At 38.3% G+C, this 15073-nt stretch overlaps 2 protein-coding genes across 3 annotated transcripts in view; one reads left to right on the top strand and one right to left on the bottom strand.

Moving 5' to 3' along the window:
• PP2D1 (protein phosphatase 2C like domain containing 1) overlaps positions 1 to 7753 on the top strand; it is a 38951-nt gene extending 31198 nt beyond the window's left edge. Inside the window, exon 3 of the mRNA XM_049870692.1 lies at positions 6954 to 7753. Within this exon, the coding sequence (XP_049726649.1) occupies positions 6954 to 7753 (800 nt within the window). The remainder of the gene's footprint in view (positions 1 to 6953) is intronic.
• Positions 6943 to 15073, bottom strand: part of RAB5A (RAB5A, member RAS oncogene family) — a 29385-nt gene continuing 21254 nt past the window's right edge. The window contains exons 4-5 of one of the 2 annotated variants that reach the window (XM_049871111.1): positions 14124 to 14217; positions 6943 to 9411 (exon numbers count right to left, since the gene is read on the bottom strand). In XM_049871111.1, coding sequence (XP_049727068.1) covers positions 9296 to 9411; positions 14124 to 14217 — 210 coding nt within the window. In that variant the 3' untranslated portion in view covers positions 6943 to 9295. The remainder of the gene's footprint in view (positions 9412 to 14123; positions 14218 to 15073) is intronic. The other variant, XM_049871110.1, reaches the window with a different exon arrangement.

The following is a 15073-nucleotide window of genomic DNA, read 5'->3' on the forward strand; positions in this document are numbered from 1 at the left end:
GCTGCAAAAATCCATTAATAATCAGAACCTGGAATGTATGAAGTATGCATCTAGGAAAATTGGAAATCATCAAAAATGAAATGGAATGCATAAACATCAATGTCCTAGGCATTAGTGAGCTGAAATGGACTGGTATTGGCCATTTTGAATCAGACAATCATATATAGTCTACTATGTTGGGAATGACACATTGAACACTAGTGACCGAAGACCAGACGAGTTGTGGAATGACATCAAGGACATCATACTTGAAGAAAGCAAGATGTTACTGAAAAGACAGGAAGGAAAGAAAAGACCAAGACGGATGTTGGAGGAGACTCTGAAACTTGCTCTTGAGCCTCGAGCAGCTAAAGCAAAAAGAAGAATTTGAGGAAGTAAAAAACTGAACAGTAGATTTTCAAAGGGCGGCTTGAGAAGACAAAGCAAAGTATTATAATGACATGTGCACAGAGCTGGGAATGGAAAACCAAAAGGGAAGAACATGCTCGGTGTTTCTCAAGCTGAAAGAACTGAAGAAAATTTTCAAGCCTCGAGTTGCAATAGTGAAGGATTCCATGGGGAAAATATTAAATGACACAGGAAGCATCAAAAGAGAGATGGAAGGAATACACAGAGTCATTTACCAAAAAGAATTCATCAATGTTCAACCATTTCAAGAGGTGGCATATGATCAGGAACCGGTGGTACTGAAGGAAGAAGTCCAAGGTGCTCTGAAGGCATTGGTGAAAAACAAAGCTCCAGGAATCGATGGAATATCAATTGAGATGTTTCAACAAACAGATGCAGCGCTGGAGGTGCTCACTCGTCTATGCCAAGAAATATGGAAGGCAGCTTCCTGGCCAACTGACTGGAAGAGATCCATATTTATGCCTATTCCCAAGAAAGGTGATCCAACCAAATGTGGAAATTATAGGGCAATATCATTAATATCACATGCAAGCAAAATTTTGCTGAAGATCATTCAAAAATGGCTGCAGCAGTATATCGATAGGGAACTGCCAGGAATTCAGGCCGGTTTCAGAAGAGGACGTGGAACCAGAGATATCATTGCTGATGTCAGATGGATCCTGGCTGAAAGCAGAGAATACCAGAAGGATGTTTACCTGTGTTTTATTGGCTACGTAAAGGCATTTGACTGTGTGGATCATAACAAACTATGGATAACACTGCTAAGAATGGGAATTCCAGAACACTTAATTGTGTTCATGAGGAACCTTTACATAGATCAAGAAGTGGTTGTTCGGACAGAACAAGGGGATACTGGTTGGTTTAAAGTCAGGAAAGGTATGCATCAGGATTGTATTCTTTCACCATACCTATTTAATCTGGATGCTGAGGAAATAATCCAAGAAGCTGGACTATATGAAGAAGAACGGGGTATCAGGATAGAAAGACTCATTAACAACCTGCATTATGCAGATGACACAACCTTGCTTGCTGAAAGTGAAGAGGACTTGAAGCACTTACTAATGAAGATCAAAGACCACAGCCTTCAGTATGGATTGCATCTCAACATAAGGAAACCAAAAATCCTCACAACCGGACCAGTGAGCAACATCATGATAAATGGAGAAAAGATTGAAGTTGTCAAGCATTTCATTTTACTTGGATCCACAATCAAGAGCCATGGAAGCAGCAGTCAAGAAATCAAAGGACGCATTGCATTGGGTAAATCTGCTGCAAAGGACCTCTTGAAAGTGTTGAAGAGCAAAGATGTCACTTTGAAGACTAAGGTGCGCCTGACCCCAGCCATGGTATTTTCAATTGCATCATATGCATGTGAAGGCTGGACAATCAATAAGGAAGACCAAAGAACTGATGCCTTTGAATTGTGGTGTTGGCAAAGAATAATGAATGTATCATGGACTGCCAGAAGAAGTACAACCAGAATGCTCCTTAGAAGCAAGGATGGCAAGACTGTGTCTCACATATTTTGGACATATTGTCAGGAGGGATCAGTCTCTGGAGGACATCATGCTTGGCCAAGTACAGGGCCAGCGGAAAAGAGGAAATCCCTCAACGAGGTGGATTGACACAGTGGCTGCAACAATGGGCTCAAGCATAACAACAATTGTGAGGATGGCGCAGGACTGGGCAGTGTCGCTATGAGTCAGAACCGACTCATAGGGTCGCTATGAGTCGGAACCGACTCGAAGGCACCTAACAACCACCATTTGTGCCCACCTCAAGACCCTTTCCTTTTCTTCTGAGTTTTATGTAAGGTTACATATAACCAAACCCAAAACAAACAAACAAGCCCATTGCCATCAAGTCTATTCCAACTCATAGCAAGCCTATAGAGCAGAGTAGAACTACCCCATAGGGTTTCAAAGGAGCAGCTGGTGGATTCGAACTGCCAGCCTTTTGGCTAGCAGCCATAGGTCTTATCCAGTTTGCCACAGGGCTCACATATAACCAGTGAGTCAGAACAAGTCCTTTTGACTCCAAATCTCAGTACTTCAACTAAACATCAGCTGCCTGCTGTTTTTAGGGTGTATTTTCATTTCTACATGGCCTTTTCTTTCTTCAGTCATGACTGATGCTGCATCTGAAGACCTCATTTAATTTTCTTGATTATCCTGTCTAGGTATGATTGTTTCTAGAGATGTATCTGTTTATTCGTATTGGTTGAATAAGTTGTTTTTAAAATTATTTCCAGCCTTATTCTTTTCCCCCTAAATCATAATTTAACTCCAGAATCTCCTTTATTTCATGCTGAAAAGAAACCATATTCTTAAATAATACTGATCTTTTACGTATACACACACTCCTTTTTTTTTTTTTTGATGGTAGTTGTGGACTCACATACAAACCCGATTCTGAGGACACATTCAACTAATATTGCACAAATATTTGAGACCCACGTGCAAAGTATTGTTAGGCTCCAGGGGTACAATGGTGAATATTATTTCCATTATCATGTATCTTGCAAAACAAATCTTTAAAAAATCCAACGAAAACCAGTCCATCCAGAAAACTCTTTTAAGTGCACCCTCAGTGGGAAGACATACATCTGGTGCTCATGGCATGTAATTAAATTCTGCTTATTTTTCAAGAATTATAGAGTCCTAAAGAAAACCTGGATATACATTGTTTCTCTAACATCATCTACATGCTTAGGCACTTCTGTTGTGCTCCCAGTTTAAGCATACTTGAGCCCTGGTGGCACAGTGGTTCAGCAACTGGCTGCTAACCAAAAAGTAGGCGGTTAGAACCCACCAGCCACTCCACAGGAGAAAGATGTGGTGGTCTGCTTCTGCAAAGGTTACAGCCTTGGAAACCCTAGGGGACAGTTTTATTCTGTCCTATATATAGGGTCACTATGCGTCGGAATTCACTCGATGGCAATGGGTTTGGTTTGGTCAACCATGTTTGAATTTCCAGATTGTTTATCCTCCTTTTCCTTTCCTCAGTAGTTATTTCTTCCTAACTTTGTAAGCCTGTAAGTCTACTTCATAAAGATTTTCTTACAACTCTTTATAATGAGTAAAAAATTAAACATTTCTCATCTCCCTTCAATTTCTTCTGGATAGCCTCTCTTCCCATTTTTCTCTTCATGGAACACAAAGGAAGAAAACCTTTATCAAGTGTCTACCTATGACAAACTTATACCTTCTTGAATCCTCACAAGAACCTTGATAGGTAAGAATAACATTGCAGGTGAAGAAATAAAGTGACTTAATGGAAGTCACAAAGACACTAAGTTTGGACTGAAGTCCGCATGTGTGGTGCTTCTGTTTTTCCACATATTCTCGCTGTTTCTTCTAACACAAGTTGTCTTTCTTACCCTAGGGCACTCTTGCGCATCCTTGGTATCATTTTTTTTTTCTTACCATTGCATGAATTTCTCCTCTTTTCTCCAGATCTTTCATAAGTCTCACTTAGACCTTTCCCATTCTCTTCAACAGTAAGCGACCTTCCTGGTTATATTTAAGAAAAATCTTATTTTTCTTTTCACAAAAGTTGGCAATAACTTTAATTGCAGGAGGCAGTTACATTGTTACCCTCTGCATAAGAAACACTGCCTGACTATTCATGCCATTATAAAAAGGCTCCAGCAGCACCTGAGAGCAGCTCTTTTTCATCCCTGTGTATGATCACCATCCCTAACCATGCCCATCTCCCAGTAACCCTATTCCTTTTTTGTCTGCTGACACTTTCTGAGGAGTACAATCTCACCAGTTAAGCGAAGCTCGTAACTTCTAGGAATCTGAATTTTCATTTATGCTCAAATTCATTCGTATTTTTGAGTAAAGGTCTTCATCACAGAATTTACTGCTTGGTTAGCTGTTCTCATTTTGTCCAAGCAGAGGTGAAAGGAACCTTTCTTTAATGCTATTCAGTTCTTCCTCTTAAAACTGTAAAAGATTTCCTCCTTTCTCTTCCTTCAGTCCTCCAAACTACGCGGACTTTACAGTGATTTTTTTTATCTTCCTCCATCATTTCCCATCTCCCTTGGTGCCTACAATCATCCTACTGTAGCTTCCAGCTTAATGGAGTCATTTACCTTCGGCAACCCTGTATGCAATAATCCCGTTTTCAGCAACCCCAACATTAGGAAGTATAACTATTGACTCTACACATTTTTTTTTTTTTCCCCCATGACTGCTACTATTAGGAGTGCTCTTTCAGGGCCTCAATCTTCTTTATCCTCTACTTCCAGGGCTATATGCATAAATAGTTGAGAAAGTGTAGCTACTCCTCCACTTTCTCTTTACCCCATGCACCATTCATTCACAAACGTAAAGATTTCAGCCATCTGGGCAGCCATCTCTGTTTTTTAAAAAAGGTAAAATCAATGATATGAAATAACAAAAAAGAAAAAAAAATTAACTTTTACCAGTTCTAAAGTCAGGCAACAAGCCAATGGTAGAGCAAGAACTCAACCAGGACTTAATGTCCCTTCTACTAAGAAATTTTATTGAACCCAAGGGTGCTCACAAGTAGTAAAATGAACCAAAATAGCATTTTCTACTCTCGTAGCGTGTTAAGGATCCATTTACTAAGTTCTTTGCAGAGACAACTAAATCAAAATACCAGTTTACCATCCTTCCATTAAAACTTCATAATTGTATGAGATTCTTTTCAAACCACACAGCAGGGAAACAATGCTTTCTTTGCCCTGAATGGGCTTTGGCTTTCCACATGCAAGTATGTTTAGGAAGTCAATGGATTTGATTATTCTCTGAGCCAAATTATGTCCCCTGTGTTTTCAGAGCTATGGTTGTGCTATTCATATGCATATATGCACACAGAAAGAAATTTTCTAATTTAAAAGAGGTTTGAATCATATGTCCTTCTAGTAGAACAATTCACAATTTACCTAGTTGGCCTGTTGCACTCCATGCAGCTTGGCTAATACTGTAATAATTTGCAACCCAGCAAAAGTCAAGAATGTTTTACAGCAGAATAGACAAATCAGTACAAAATATTAGCCGAACAAGTCATGTAGTTTCTAGGACTACCGTTTATGTAGTTCTCAGGTTCCCAAAACCTCTCCCCACCCCCCCAATATACATCATCAGTGTTTTGTCACAACCCAGTAATCCAGATTTCATAATTCCCATTATGTATATGAGCTAATAGGCACATGTATGGCTGAGCAATGCTTTACCAATTTATGGTTTCTGTACATCCACAGTAGCTGTGTAGACCTCAGCCTTTCTAAGCCTAAATTCCTTTACCTAAAAAATTTAGAGATTTTAATTGAGCCTTTGCAGCAACAAAATTGATTTTTGGTATGGAACCATGTTTCAAGCCAGAATATTCTAAATATCTAAAGTAAGTCTTACACACTGTTCTGTGAATTTTAATTCTCAAAGATATACTATCCAAACGTCACTAACGCCATCTTAGAATAAGTCAGATAACCTTTTAGAAAAATGATTCTTTACCATGAAAAACTATGGCCTGAGATTGAATACACAATTATATTCCTAAAAACTTGGGGAAAATACTTCCTAACAAACTGAAGAAATTCTGTGAACCTTTCTCCCAGTAATCCAAAGATAGTTTCAGCAATACAATCACTCCTCAATCTGTTAAAAGCATTATTTAGATTTTCTTAAAAAATTTCATTGGAGCACACACCACAAGTTCATTTGAACCAGATTTTAAGATTTCAGTTTTCAACCAAAGGGTTCAATTTCATGTTGGCTCGTTATTACTCATGTCATACATAAACAATACATATTTTCTTCAATAATTAATTCAAATGAAGGCTGACTGAATTTTTTCTTTTTAATCACACATTACAGGTTTTATGGGTTTCTGGCATAGCTGACATTAACAGCAATATTCTAATGTTTTCATCACTCATGACCTAAACATGTTCAGATTTTAACTTTTACCAGTTCCAAAAGTGTCAAACTCCGTTTTGAAGTATGATTTTGTGTTTTTAATTGCAGAAACATTTCTCCAAACACTTATAAGTATCTACTTATGGAATATATATGTTGGTTATAAAAGTTTAACATACTGGCTATCCAAAACAGATATATTCTGAAGCTGTTTCATAAAAGAAAGTGATTTCAATTTTTGTAATTTAATTAATACTAAAAGCAGTATTTTAAACACTAAAAACGCATTGCAATCAAGTCAATTCCGACTCACAGCGACCCTAGAGAACAGAGTAGAACTGCCCCGTAGAGTTTCCAAGGAGCGCCTGGTGGATTCAAACTGCCGACCTCTTGGTTAGCAGTCGTAGCACTTGACCACTACGCCACCAGGGTTTCCAACTAGGTGCTTAAAAATAAGGGAGAAACTTGCCTCTCAGTTTGAAATCTGAATTACTGTAAATCATCCTAACATCACATATTTAAAAAATACCTTTAAATGACCAGTTTTCTGATTATACATTGAAAAACAGAATTAGTAAAATTATTAGTATTCTTTGATACAATTGGCCATTAGATCTTTAGGATCAAATTTTTGTTTTAAACATAATCCTTTAGGTAACGTGCATGCAGTCTTATGCAGAAATGGTAAAGGTTTTTGCCTAACCAAAGAACACACTATCCAAAATGCAATGGAAAGGAGGCGAGTACTTCATAATGGAGCAATAATTAATTCAAATGAACCAAATGGGTTCCTCGAAGTGCAAACAAAAACCACACGAGGACTTGGATTTCACGGAAATCTCAAACTGAAAAAATTCATTATTCCAGCACCTCAAACTATCTCGGTCCCTATAGATGACTTATGTCAATTCCTCATCCTAGCTACTAATGGACTTTGGGAAGTTCTAGATAAAAATGAAGTCATCGCATTGGCAATGACCATGTTTCACACATATAAAGAAAAATGCTTCATGGCAGAGAACGAATCTTCATCGTCCAAACTTAGTGAACCAAGTGTTAGGAAACCGGAAAGTAATGATATCCACATATTTTATCAGTGTAAACCTTTATCGAAAGAACATCTGTCAGCTATAAATTCAAAAGAAAACTTATATGATTCAAAATATTCTGATCATTCCATTGGTGACCTTGAAAATTCAGAAACATTCCCACCGAGACCGACTATTCGCCAACATCACGGCAGGAAACCAACTGACAGACAGGTCAGCGCAGACGATGTGCCAACAGATCCGAACGAGAAAGCGAAGGAGCCGTCAGCTAAGAGCTTCTACGAAGGCGCGGCTGCGTACGTTAGCCGGCAACTGGTAAAAGCCGCCTTAACGGCTGGCTCCAGGGACAACATTACAGTTGCGGTGATACTGCTCAGCGGATGTGAGTATCAGTTTCTGATATAAAAGATAATGTGCTGATTACCCAGAAGACAAAGATACAACACCATAACTGTAGCTCTTGAATAAACCAGATATTAGGATCCATCAATATTATATGTCGTTTTTAAGAGCATAAGAAAGAAAATACAAAAGCAGATTTCAGGTTACATAACACTGTTGATACATGCTCATTGTTTCTTGCCAAGAAAGAGAAAAGGTCCAGTATTTGCTGTTTATACCACTTTATTCAAACCTGAGCACCTCAATATAAAACTAAACACTGGGAAACGGTTTTCCTTACTAATTCTGAATTACTGTAAATATACAAGTTCTGCTAGCAGTTTATCACTTAAATAGATTAAATCATCTCTGACACATGGTAGATTTCATACAATGAAAAGAACTAAAAGAATTAGTGCAATATACTGAACCGATCCAAGTAACACGAACTTTGGGAAACAAAGCTGGCTGAAAGATCCTTGTTAACATCGCAATACTCAGGTTACGAATTACAGATACATTGTTTATTATGGGTCTAGCAATGTAGGAACAACTGAAGCCCCTTCCTCTGAAAGGGGGAGAGAAATACTTAGCTGTTTTAATAACTGTACATTTTGTACACTTATAAGCAACTCTTAAATATTACAGAAAAGTATTAAACATATATGGAGGCTACAATGCAGTACCCTATTTACAGTACATCTGAAGATCGAATTTAAAGTAATCAAGTTTGAATGTACATAATTGTTAGTGCATTGACTGTGTTATGTCCCAAGGGAACAAGCTCCCTCCCTGCCCCCAAACAACAAAACCACCCTATGCAAATGGCCAGCAGTGATTAAACCGAAATCACAGACACCCGGTCTGTTTCATTTTTATTGAAGAGCTCATGTTTGAAGGGAACACTACCCATCAAATGCGTTTATCAGTTTTCATATTTCTAAAACAAGATGGGTTACATCTGATTTTTGCCACCATTTAAGAAATAACAGGACTGGCTATAATTTAGATACAGCTTGCCACCAGTGTTCATTTTTCTCCTGAAGATGTGGGGCTGTGTTCTTGTGGCTAGTTTATTAAAACGTGGAATGTATACTTCAAATACAGATACCAGGAGAAATTACCATTTGCCCAAATGTTGCAGCTAAACATAAATATCTCAAAGTCTCCTAAAAAGACAATGTTTTTCAAAGGCCCAAATGAGTAAATTCCAGATCTTTCTCATAGACCACTGTACCAGTTCGAAGGAACTGGCTGGTTAACTGTGGGTCCAGACAGTCATTTCTCTACATCCCTGCTGATGAGAAATGATTCCCCTAACCTTCCAACGAAACCAGTGTACACACAGCTCTTACTTCTCCCTTCTACTGCTGAAACATTAGTCAGAGGGACACATGCATGTTATTAAAAATTAAGTTCAAAACACTTAAAATAATTCTGTATTAGAAACTTGACTCTATCATAAGTCTCTTCTTTTTGGAAGTCATACTGGGCTGGTTAAATGCTCCAATTCCACTGTTAACATTTAGGAAGCAGAAGAATATTCCAGCTAGTTCAAACTAGAGTTTAGTTACTACAACACTGACTCCTGGTTGGCTGTGTGGGTTCCGTAAGGTCTACTCCTCTTCCTCTGGTAGAATTGGCTCCTGGATTCTGTGGCTCGTTCTTTGGCAACTTTTTAGCTGACAGATAAAGTACCAAAAGTAAACAGAATTAGAATGTTCGTATTAAAATTACTTCCATCTGTGTATTTAATTAAGACAACTTTTATTTCTAATTAGGTTACCTCAAAGTATCATTTAACGTTATAGTCATCCTTTTACATGTTTACTTGAGTGTCTTTAAATGCCAAAACACTGGATGCTGCCTGCATGGAGTTTGATTTTTGGGTGTGTGTTAACAGGGGGAGGTGGGCAGGGACCAGTTGCAGACACATCATCAAATGTGAATTAGTCATTTACGTGGTTAGAGCTAGAATTAATTCTTTATATAGACACACTATAGGGTTGCTATGAGTAGGGATTGACTTGATGGCTATGGGTTTCGTTTTGGTTTGGTTTTATTTCATACTACCAGAAAAGTTGTGCTTTATTTGATAATCATTAATACTTCTATTATTCTAAGAAAATCTAAGTTAATAAACATTTTTTCAGTATCTGTAAACAAGTATCTTTCATTCTGAAAATGAACATCAGTTTAAATCTGTTCACCCAGTTCCTCTATTAACTTTTTTTTAATTTTATTTTGTTGTTGAGAATATACACAGCAAAACATACACCAATTCAACAGTTTCTTCATGTACCACTTAGTGACACTGATTACACTGAGTTGTGCAACCATTCTCACCCTCCTTTTCTGAGTTGGCCTGCCCCCACTAACATAAATTCACTGGCCCCTAATTTTCCTATCTAATCTTTCAAGTTGCTGTGGTCAATTTGATCCCATATGGATAGTTCTTAAAAGAGCATTATGCTCTTTTAATGATTGGAAGCTCAAAAAGGTGATGGTTAGTAAATAACGTTTATAAAGAAGCTTAGCTCAGACCAATGTACCCTGGTCTGCCACCAACACTTCTCAGGGCAAGTCAGGACACAAACAAGTACCATCATCGCCGCAGAACTCATCCTCTGCTGTGCAAACTAATTACCACTCACAATTCTGACAGATGACATCTATGTCCTTCCTGGCTTCCCCTGCCTTCCGCCTTTCAAACATCTACCATTTTACTCTCTTAGGACTGATTAAGACCTTTATCTGATTCACCAGTAGCTGTGCCTAATGTTCATGGGCTTGATCCTGAAGGGTCCCAATTCCGAATCACATGAGCTTGGCTTGCCAGATTCAGACAAGGTCCTTTAACCAGTAGTTATGGTTTCAGCTCTGCAAAACTCTACAAAGCTACCAGCTGTTCTCTGGAGTATGCCTCTCCTCTGTTCTTTGGAGTATGCCTCTCCTTCATTACATTTACCTGCTAGATGTTGTCTGCTTTGATCCTAAATACGCTCAATGTGTTGGATTTATTTTTTGAGGGTAACGATAATACTGATTATCTCTAAGAGCACTGATAGTCAAGGTAGCTGGCCAACCTGGTCTGTCTCTCAACCTTGGAGATGGGCTATTATGGTTAGACCCTAGCTTTACCATAGCCTCGATTCAGGATACTCACAAGTTGAACGTGCTTTACTTCAAAATCCGAACGCCTACTTGCATTTTGGATCTTTTATTCTTTATTTGTTCTATATATCCCACATCAGCAATAATCACCTTTAGAATTGTGGGTGTGGGACAATGGGTCTGAGAGCTAGAAGCACTGAAGATTAGGAAAAAAGCTTTCACCTTGGGCCACTCCCTTTTCTAGGAAATTGCTCTAGGAATGGTAGTATAAATGGTAATGTAATGATAAATTTCCAGTCAAATGTATTTACAAGCAACCCCAGTAGGCGCTGAATACTGGTACCTGGGACAAAGAGTAGCTTAGCATTATAAACTGCATTATACCAAGTTAGCTTCTGGAGTGAGTACAAAGTGATCATTTCTCCCTTTGGCATACCTCTCCAAGGACATAAACTGTAAAGAGGAGCTTTTAACCATATTGTTTTTATTTTTACTATTGGGATCAACTGAGACAAAAAAAAAAAAAAAAATCTCCTGCTATCTATCTGTTCTGAATAAGGATAATTGCAATTCACAAATTTTAGTCCCTGGGTTGAACTGGGTCCCCTCAAAGTATGTGTTAGGAGTAGGGTTTTGTTATGTTAGTGAGGCCGTATCAGTGTAGAGTGTGTCTTAAGTTAGTTACTTTTGGGACACAAAAAGAGTGAATTAGGCACAGAAGCAAGCAAGCACAAATGGGGAAAAGACAGAGATCTCCAAGGAAGGCCAGAGAAGCTGAGATGGGGGGGGTCTTTCCCCAGAGCGAACAGAGAGTACCTTTCCCTAAAGCCAGCACCCTGAATTTGGACGTCTAGCCCCATCAACTGTGAGAAAATAAATTTCTGTTATAGCAGCACTAAGAAACTAAGGCAGTCTCTGAACTGATTAGGATTGTTAAGAAGCTAAAAATTCTAGACCAAGGTAATGAAGATGTGCAATGAAAGAAATTACTCAAGACCTCACCAAATTTAAAGCAGACCATAAATTTACTGTAGGATGTCCCCCACAAAATAAGCATGCTCATTTGAAGAAGTTATCAAAAATAAAAATATGAGTGCATTTGTGTGATTAAGTTATGAATCTGGTGAGGGACATGAAAAGGTCATAGTTTCATTTATACCTGGGATTTCTTTCAGGAAAAGAAACATTCTAAGCCAAGGAAAATAACTGAAAACTCTAATACGGAGGCTACTTTCTGGTTGGAAAAATGTTCCTATCAGTGCATCGGAATTTGTAAAAAGAGCAAACTGTAGCACAATCCTTCACAACTGTGCTAGTATTTCCCTAGCAAACTACAAGCCCAAGTTTCTCAGGAAAGCATTTTACACAATCAACAGGCAGATTTTTCCCAGATAAACCACCATTAAACTCTTGAACCTAGTGAAAAATAACCCAGGAGTTTTCTTTAGCCTTTGATCCAGCTGTTGATTGGTTCATCTGTATGACTTCAGGATTAGAGAGTATGTGGGGGCAGGAATGTGGACACCTGGTTAAGAATGACTGCTGTACAATAAAAGATGTTATGGGATGAGAAGAGTACTCGGCACGTGAAACTGAGGAGGCAGTAAACTACTTGAGAGGCACCAAAGCAGGCTCTGCAGGTAGAATTAGCACCTTGAAATCACTGAGGGGAGATCAGAGTCAAAAGAAATAGTTTTATTTTGGTTACAGAAAGAAGGCGGCTTCCTTATTACTACTCCGCCCTGATTACCTATCACGAACAACTGGAATAGCAACTGTCATCAGTTAAGAGGAGTCCTGGTGGTGCAGTGGTTAAGAGCTCCAGCTGCTAACCAACAGGTCCCAGCAGTTCGAATCTACCAGGTGCTCCTTAGAAACTCTACAGGACAGTTCTACTCTGTCCCATAGGGTTGCTATGAGTTGGAATTGACGCAAGGGCAACAGGTTTTGATTTGAACTAAGTAAGGCAGTCCCCAGGTGACAAAATCCTCGGGACAACTCAAACTAACCCTTTAAAGTTATGTAAATCTGACCTCACTTTGAGACAACTGAGACAACCCCTCTCCTTTACAAACTCCTCACAATCACCTTCACTCGCTTTTAAATCATTGAAAAGGCTTTGAGGCTTTTCTTGCACTAAAGTAAGGCTAAATAAGAGCCGTATGCACCCGTCCCAACTTCGGTTTTTTGGTAACACGAAGGTAAGAGCACTGTGTAGGATCAAAGGATCATCGGGGTAACATAAAGCTGGATGTTGTTTTGGTCTCCCACTTCCTCTCTGTGCCTTGAAGTTTGAAACTTTCTCTATTACAAGGTTTGCATTAAAATAATTTGTCAATCTGTATACTTTTTTCTCTGTTAATGTTTCTCAAAAATCAGCACTGTTTCAAGAACTTGGAAGAAAAAACAAAACAAACAAAAAATAACAACTCTGTTCAGGTCAAAGAGGAGATGAAAACAGTTACTGACCAGGGACAAAGAAATCTCATTATACCTACATGCTGCATTAAAAAATATTGCTTTGGGTTTTATCTTCCTTTTATATATGAAGTATAACTTGGCAGAAAAAAAATTATCCAAATTTCTCTACTAAACTTCTAGAAAACCTATCTGCTGAACTATTAGTTCAAAGCCCAGGTTTCCAACTCACACAGAAGAAACAAAGTATCACAACCTAATTGGTAAAAATTTACCAATATTACTAACAAAGTATTGCCAGGTAGAAGGACCTAGAATACCAGTTTAATCATAAAAGTCCAAGGAATAAAAAGGGACAGTCACTCAAATGTCCATGAGCAGATAAATGGATAAACAAATTATGGTATATCCATACAATGGACTATTACTCAGCCTTAAAAAAAATTCTAATACACACTACACCACGGATGAGCCTTGAAAACTGTATGCTGAGCAAAATGAGTGACAAAAGGACAAATTCTGTATGAACCTTCTTATATGAAATACTTAGAATAGGTAACTGCATGAGGTCAACAGTTTCCTGGTTGTTACTGGGGCTATGAGGGGAGAGGGAAATGGGGTATTACTACTTCAGCGATACTGAGTTTTTGTTTAGGGTGATGAAAAACATTTGAAAATAGCAGTGAGGGTTGCACAACATGGTGAATGTAATTAATGCCAGTGAATTGCACTTAAAAATGGTTAAACTGACAAATGTTTTATTGTATATATTTTACCACAATAAAAAGGTCAAAGCAAATATGTTCCAGTGTAACTTGTTTTATGTGTACTTATCATTTGGAACAAAAAAAGTTGCTCTTACCTATTGCCATGAATATTTCATTTACATTCATTGATGTCTTAGCTGATGTTTCCATGAATAATAAACTATTATCATCGGCATAGGACTGTGCTTCCTGTTTAAAGAACCAAAAATAAATAGAGATATTCATTGAACACACTACACCTGCTTTTTTTTGTTATACAAAAAAGGAAGCTTCCCTATTACTACTCCAATTTGATTATCCATAATCAATAACTGTATAATAAGCAATTACTAGTTAAAACTGAGTCCCTCAGTGGCAGAAATGGTGAAACGCTTAACTATCAGCTGAAAGGTGGGCAGTCTGACTCCACCCAGAGATGCCTGTGGAGAAAGGTCTGGCGATCTACTTGGGAAAGGTTCCAGCCTTGAAAACCCTACGGAGCGCACTTCAACTCTGCACACATGGGGTCATCACGAGCCCAAATCAACTTGACAGCAACTGGTAAACTGGTGGTAACAGGTTAAAAGCATCTTAAAAACAAAGGTAAGAGCACTGTGAGAGATAATTTTCACACTTTTATAATATCTTCCTTTTGCCCTATTTTGCTTTAATTTCTTTCTGCATTATCCCACCTTGATTAATCTGGTCTTTCATTAAACCTGTTTTCAAATGACAAGTTCCAGAGGGGGAGAAAATTACCCTATTCTCTATATAAAACTGTATTTGGTCTAACGGTAATTTTTACTTATGCTCATATCTGCAATGAAGACAAAGGGCCATTTTTCACGGCAATTAAGCGGTCTATCCACCAGTCTACGCTGGGGAAGTAACTGTCTCGGGAAGACTAATAGACCATACTTTACAGAGTGGTTCACGTAAGTGACTTCGGCATACACGACCTATGTGCAGAACATGCTGAAAAACCATGTCCACCATTTCATCAAGCAGTGTGTACAACGTAAAAAGTCACACTTGTGCTTGGCTTGAAATGTAATGCTGCAAGAGA

Source organism: Elephas maximus, chromosome 27 (assembly GCF_024166365.1).
Source record: "Elephas maximus indicus isolate mEleMax1 chromosome 27, mEleMax1 primary haplotype, whole genome shotgun sequence".
In the NCBI taxonomy this organism is placed as follows: domain Eukaryota; kingdom Metazoa; phylum Chordata; class Mammalia; order Proboscidea; family Elephantidae; genus Elephas; species Elephas maximus.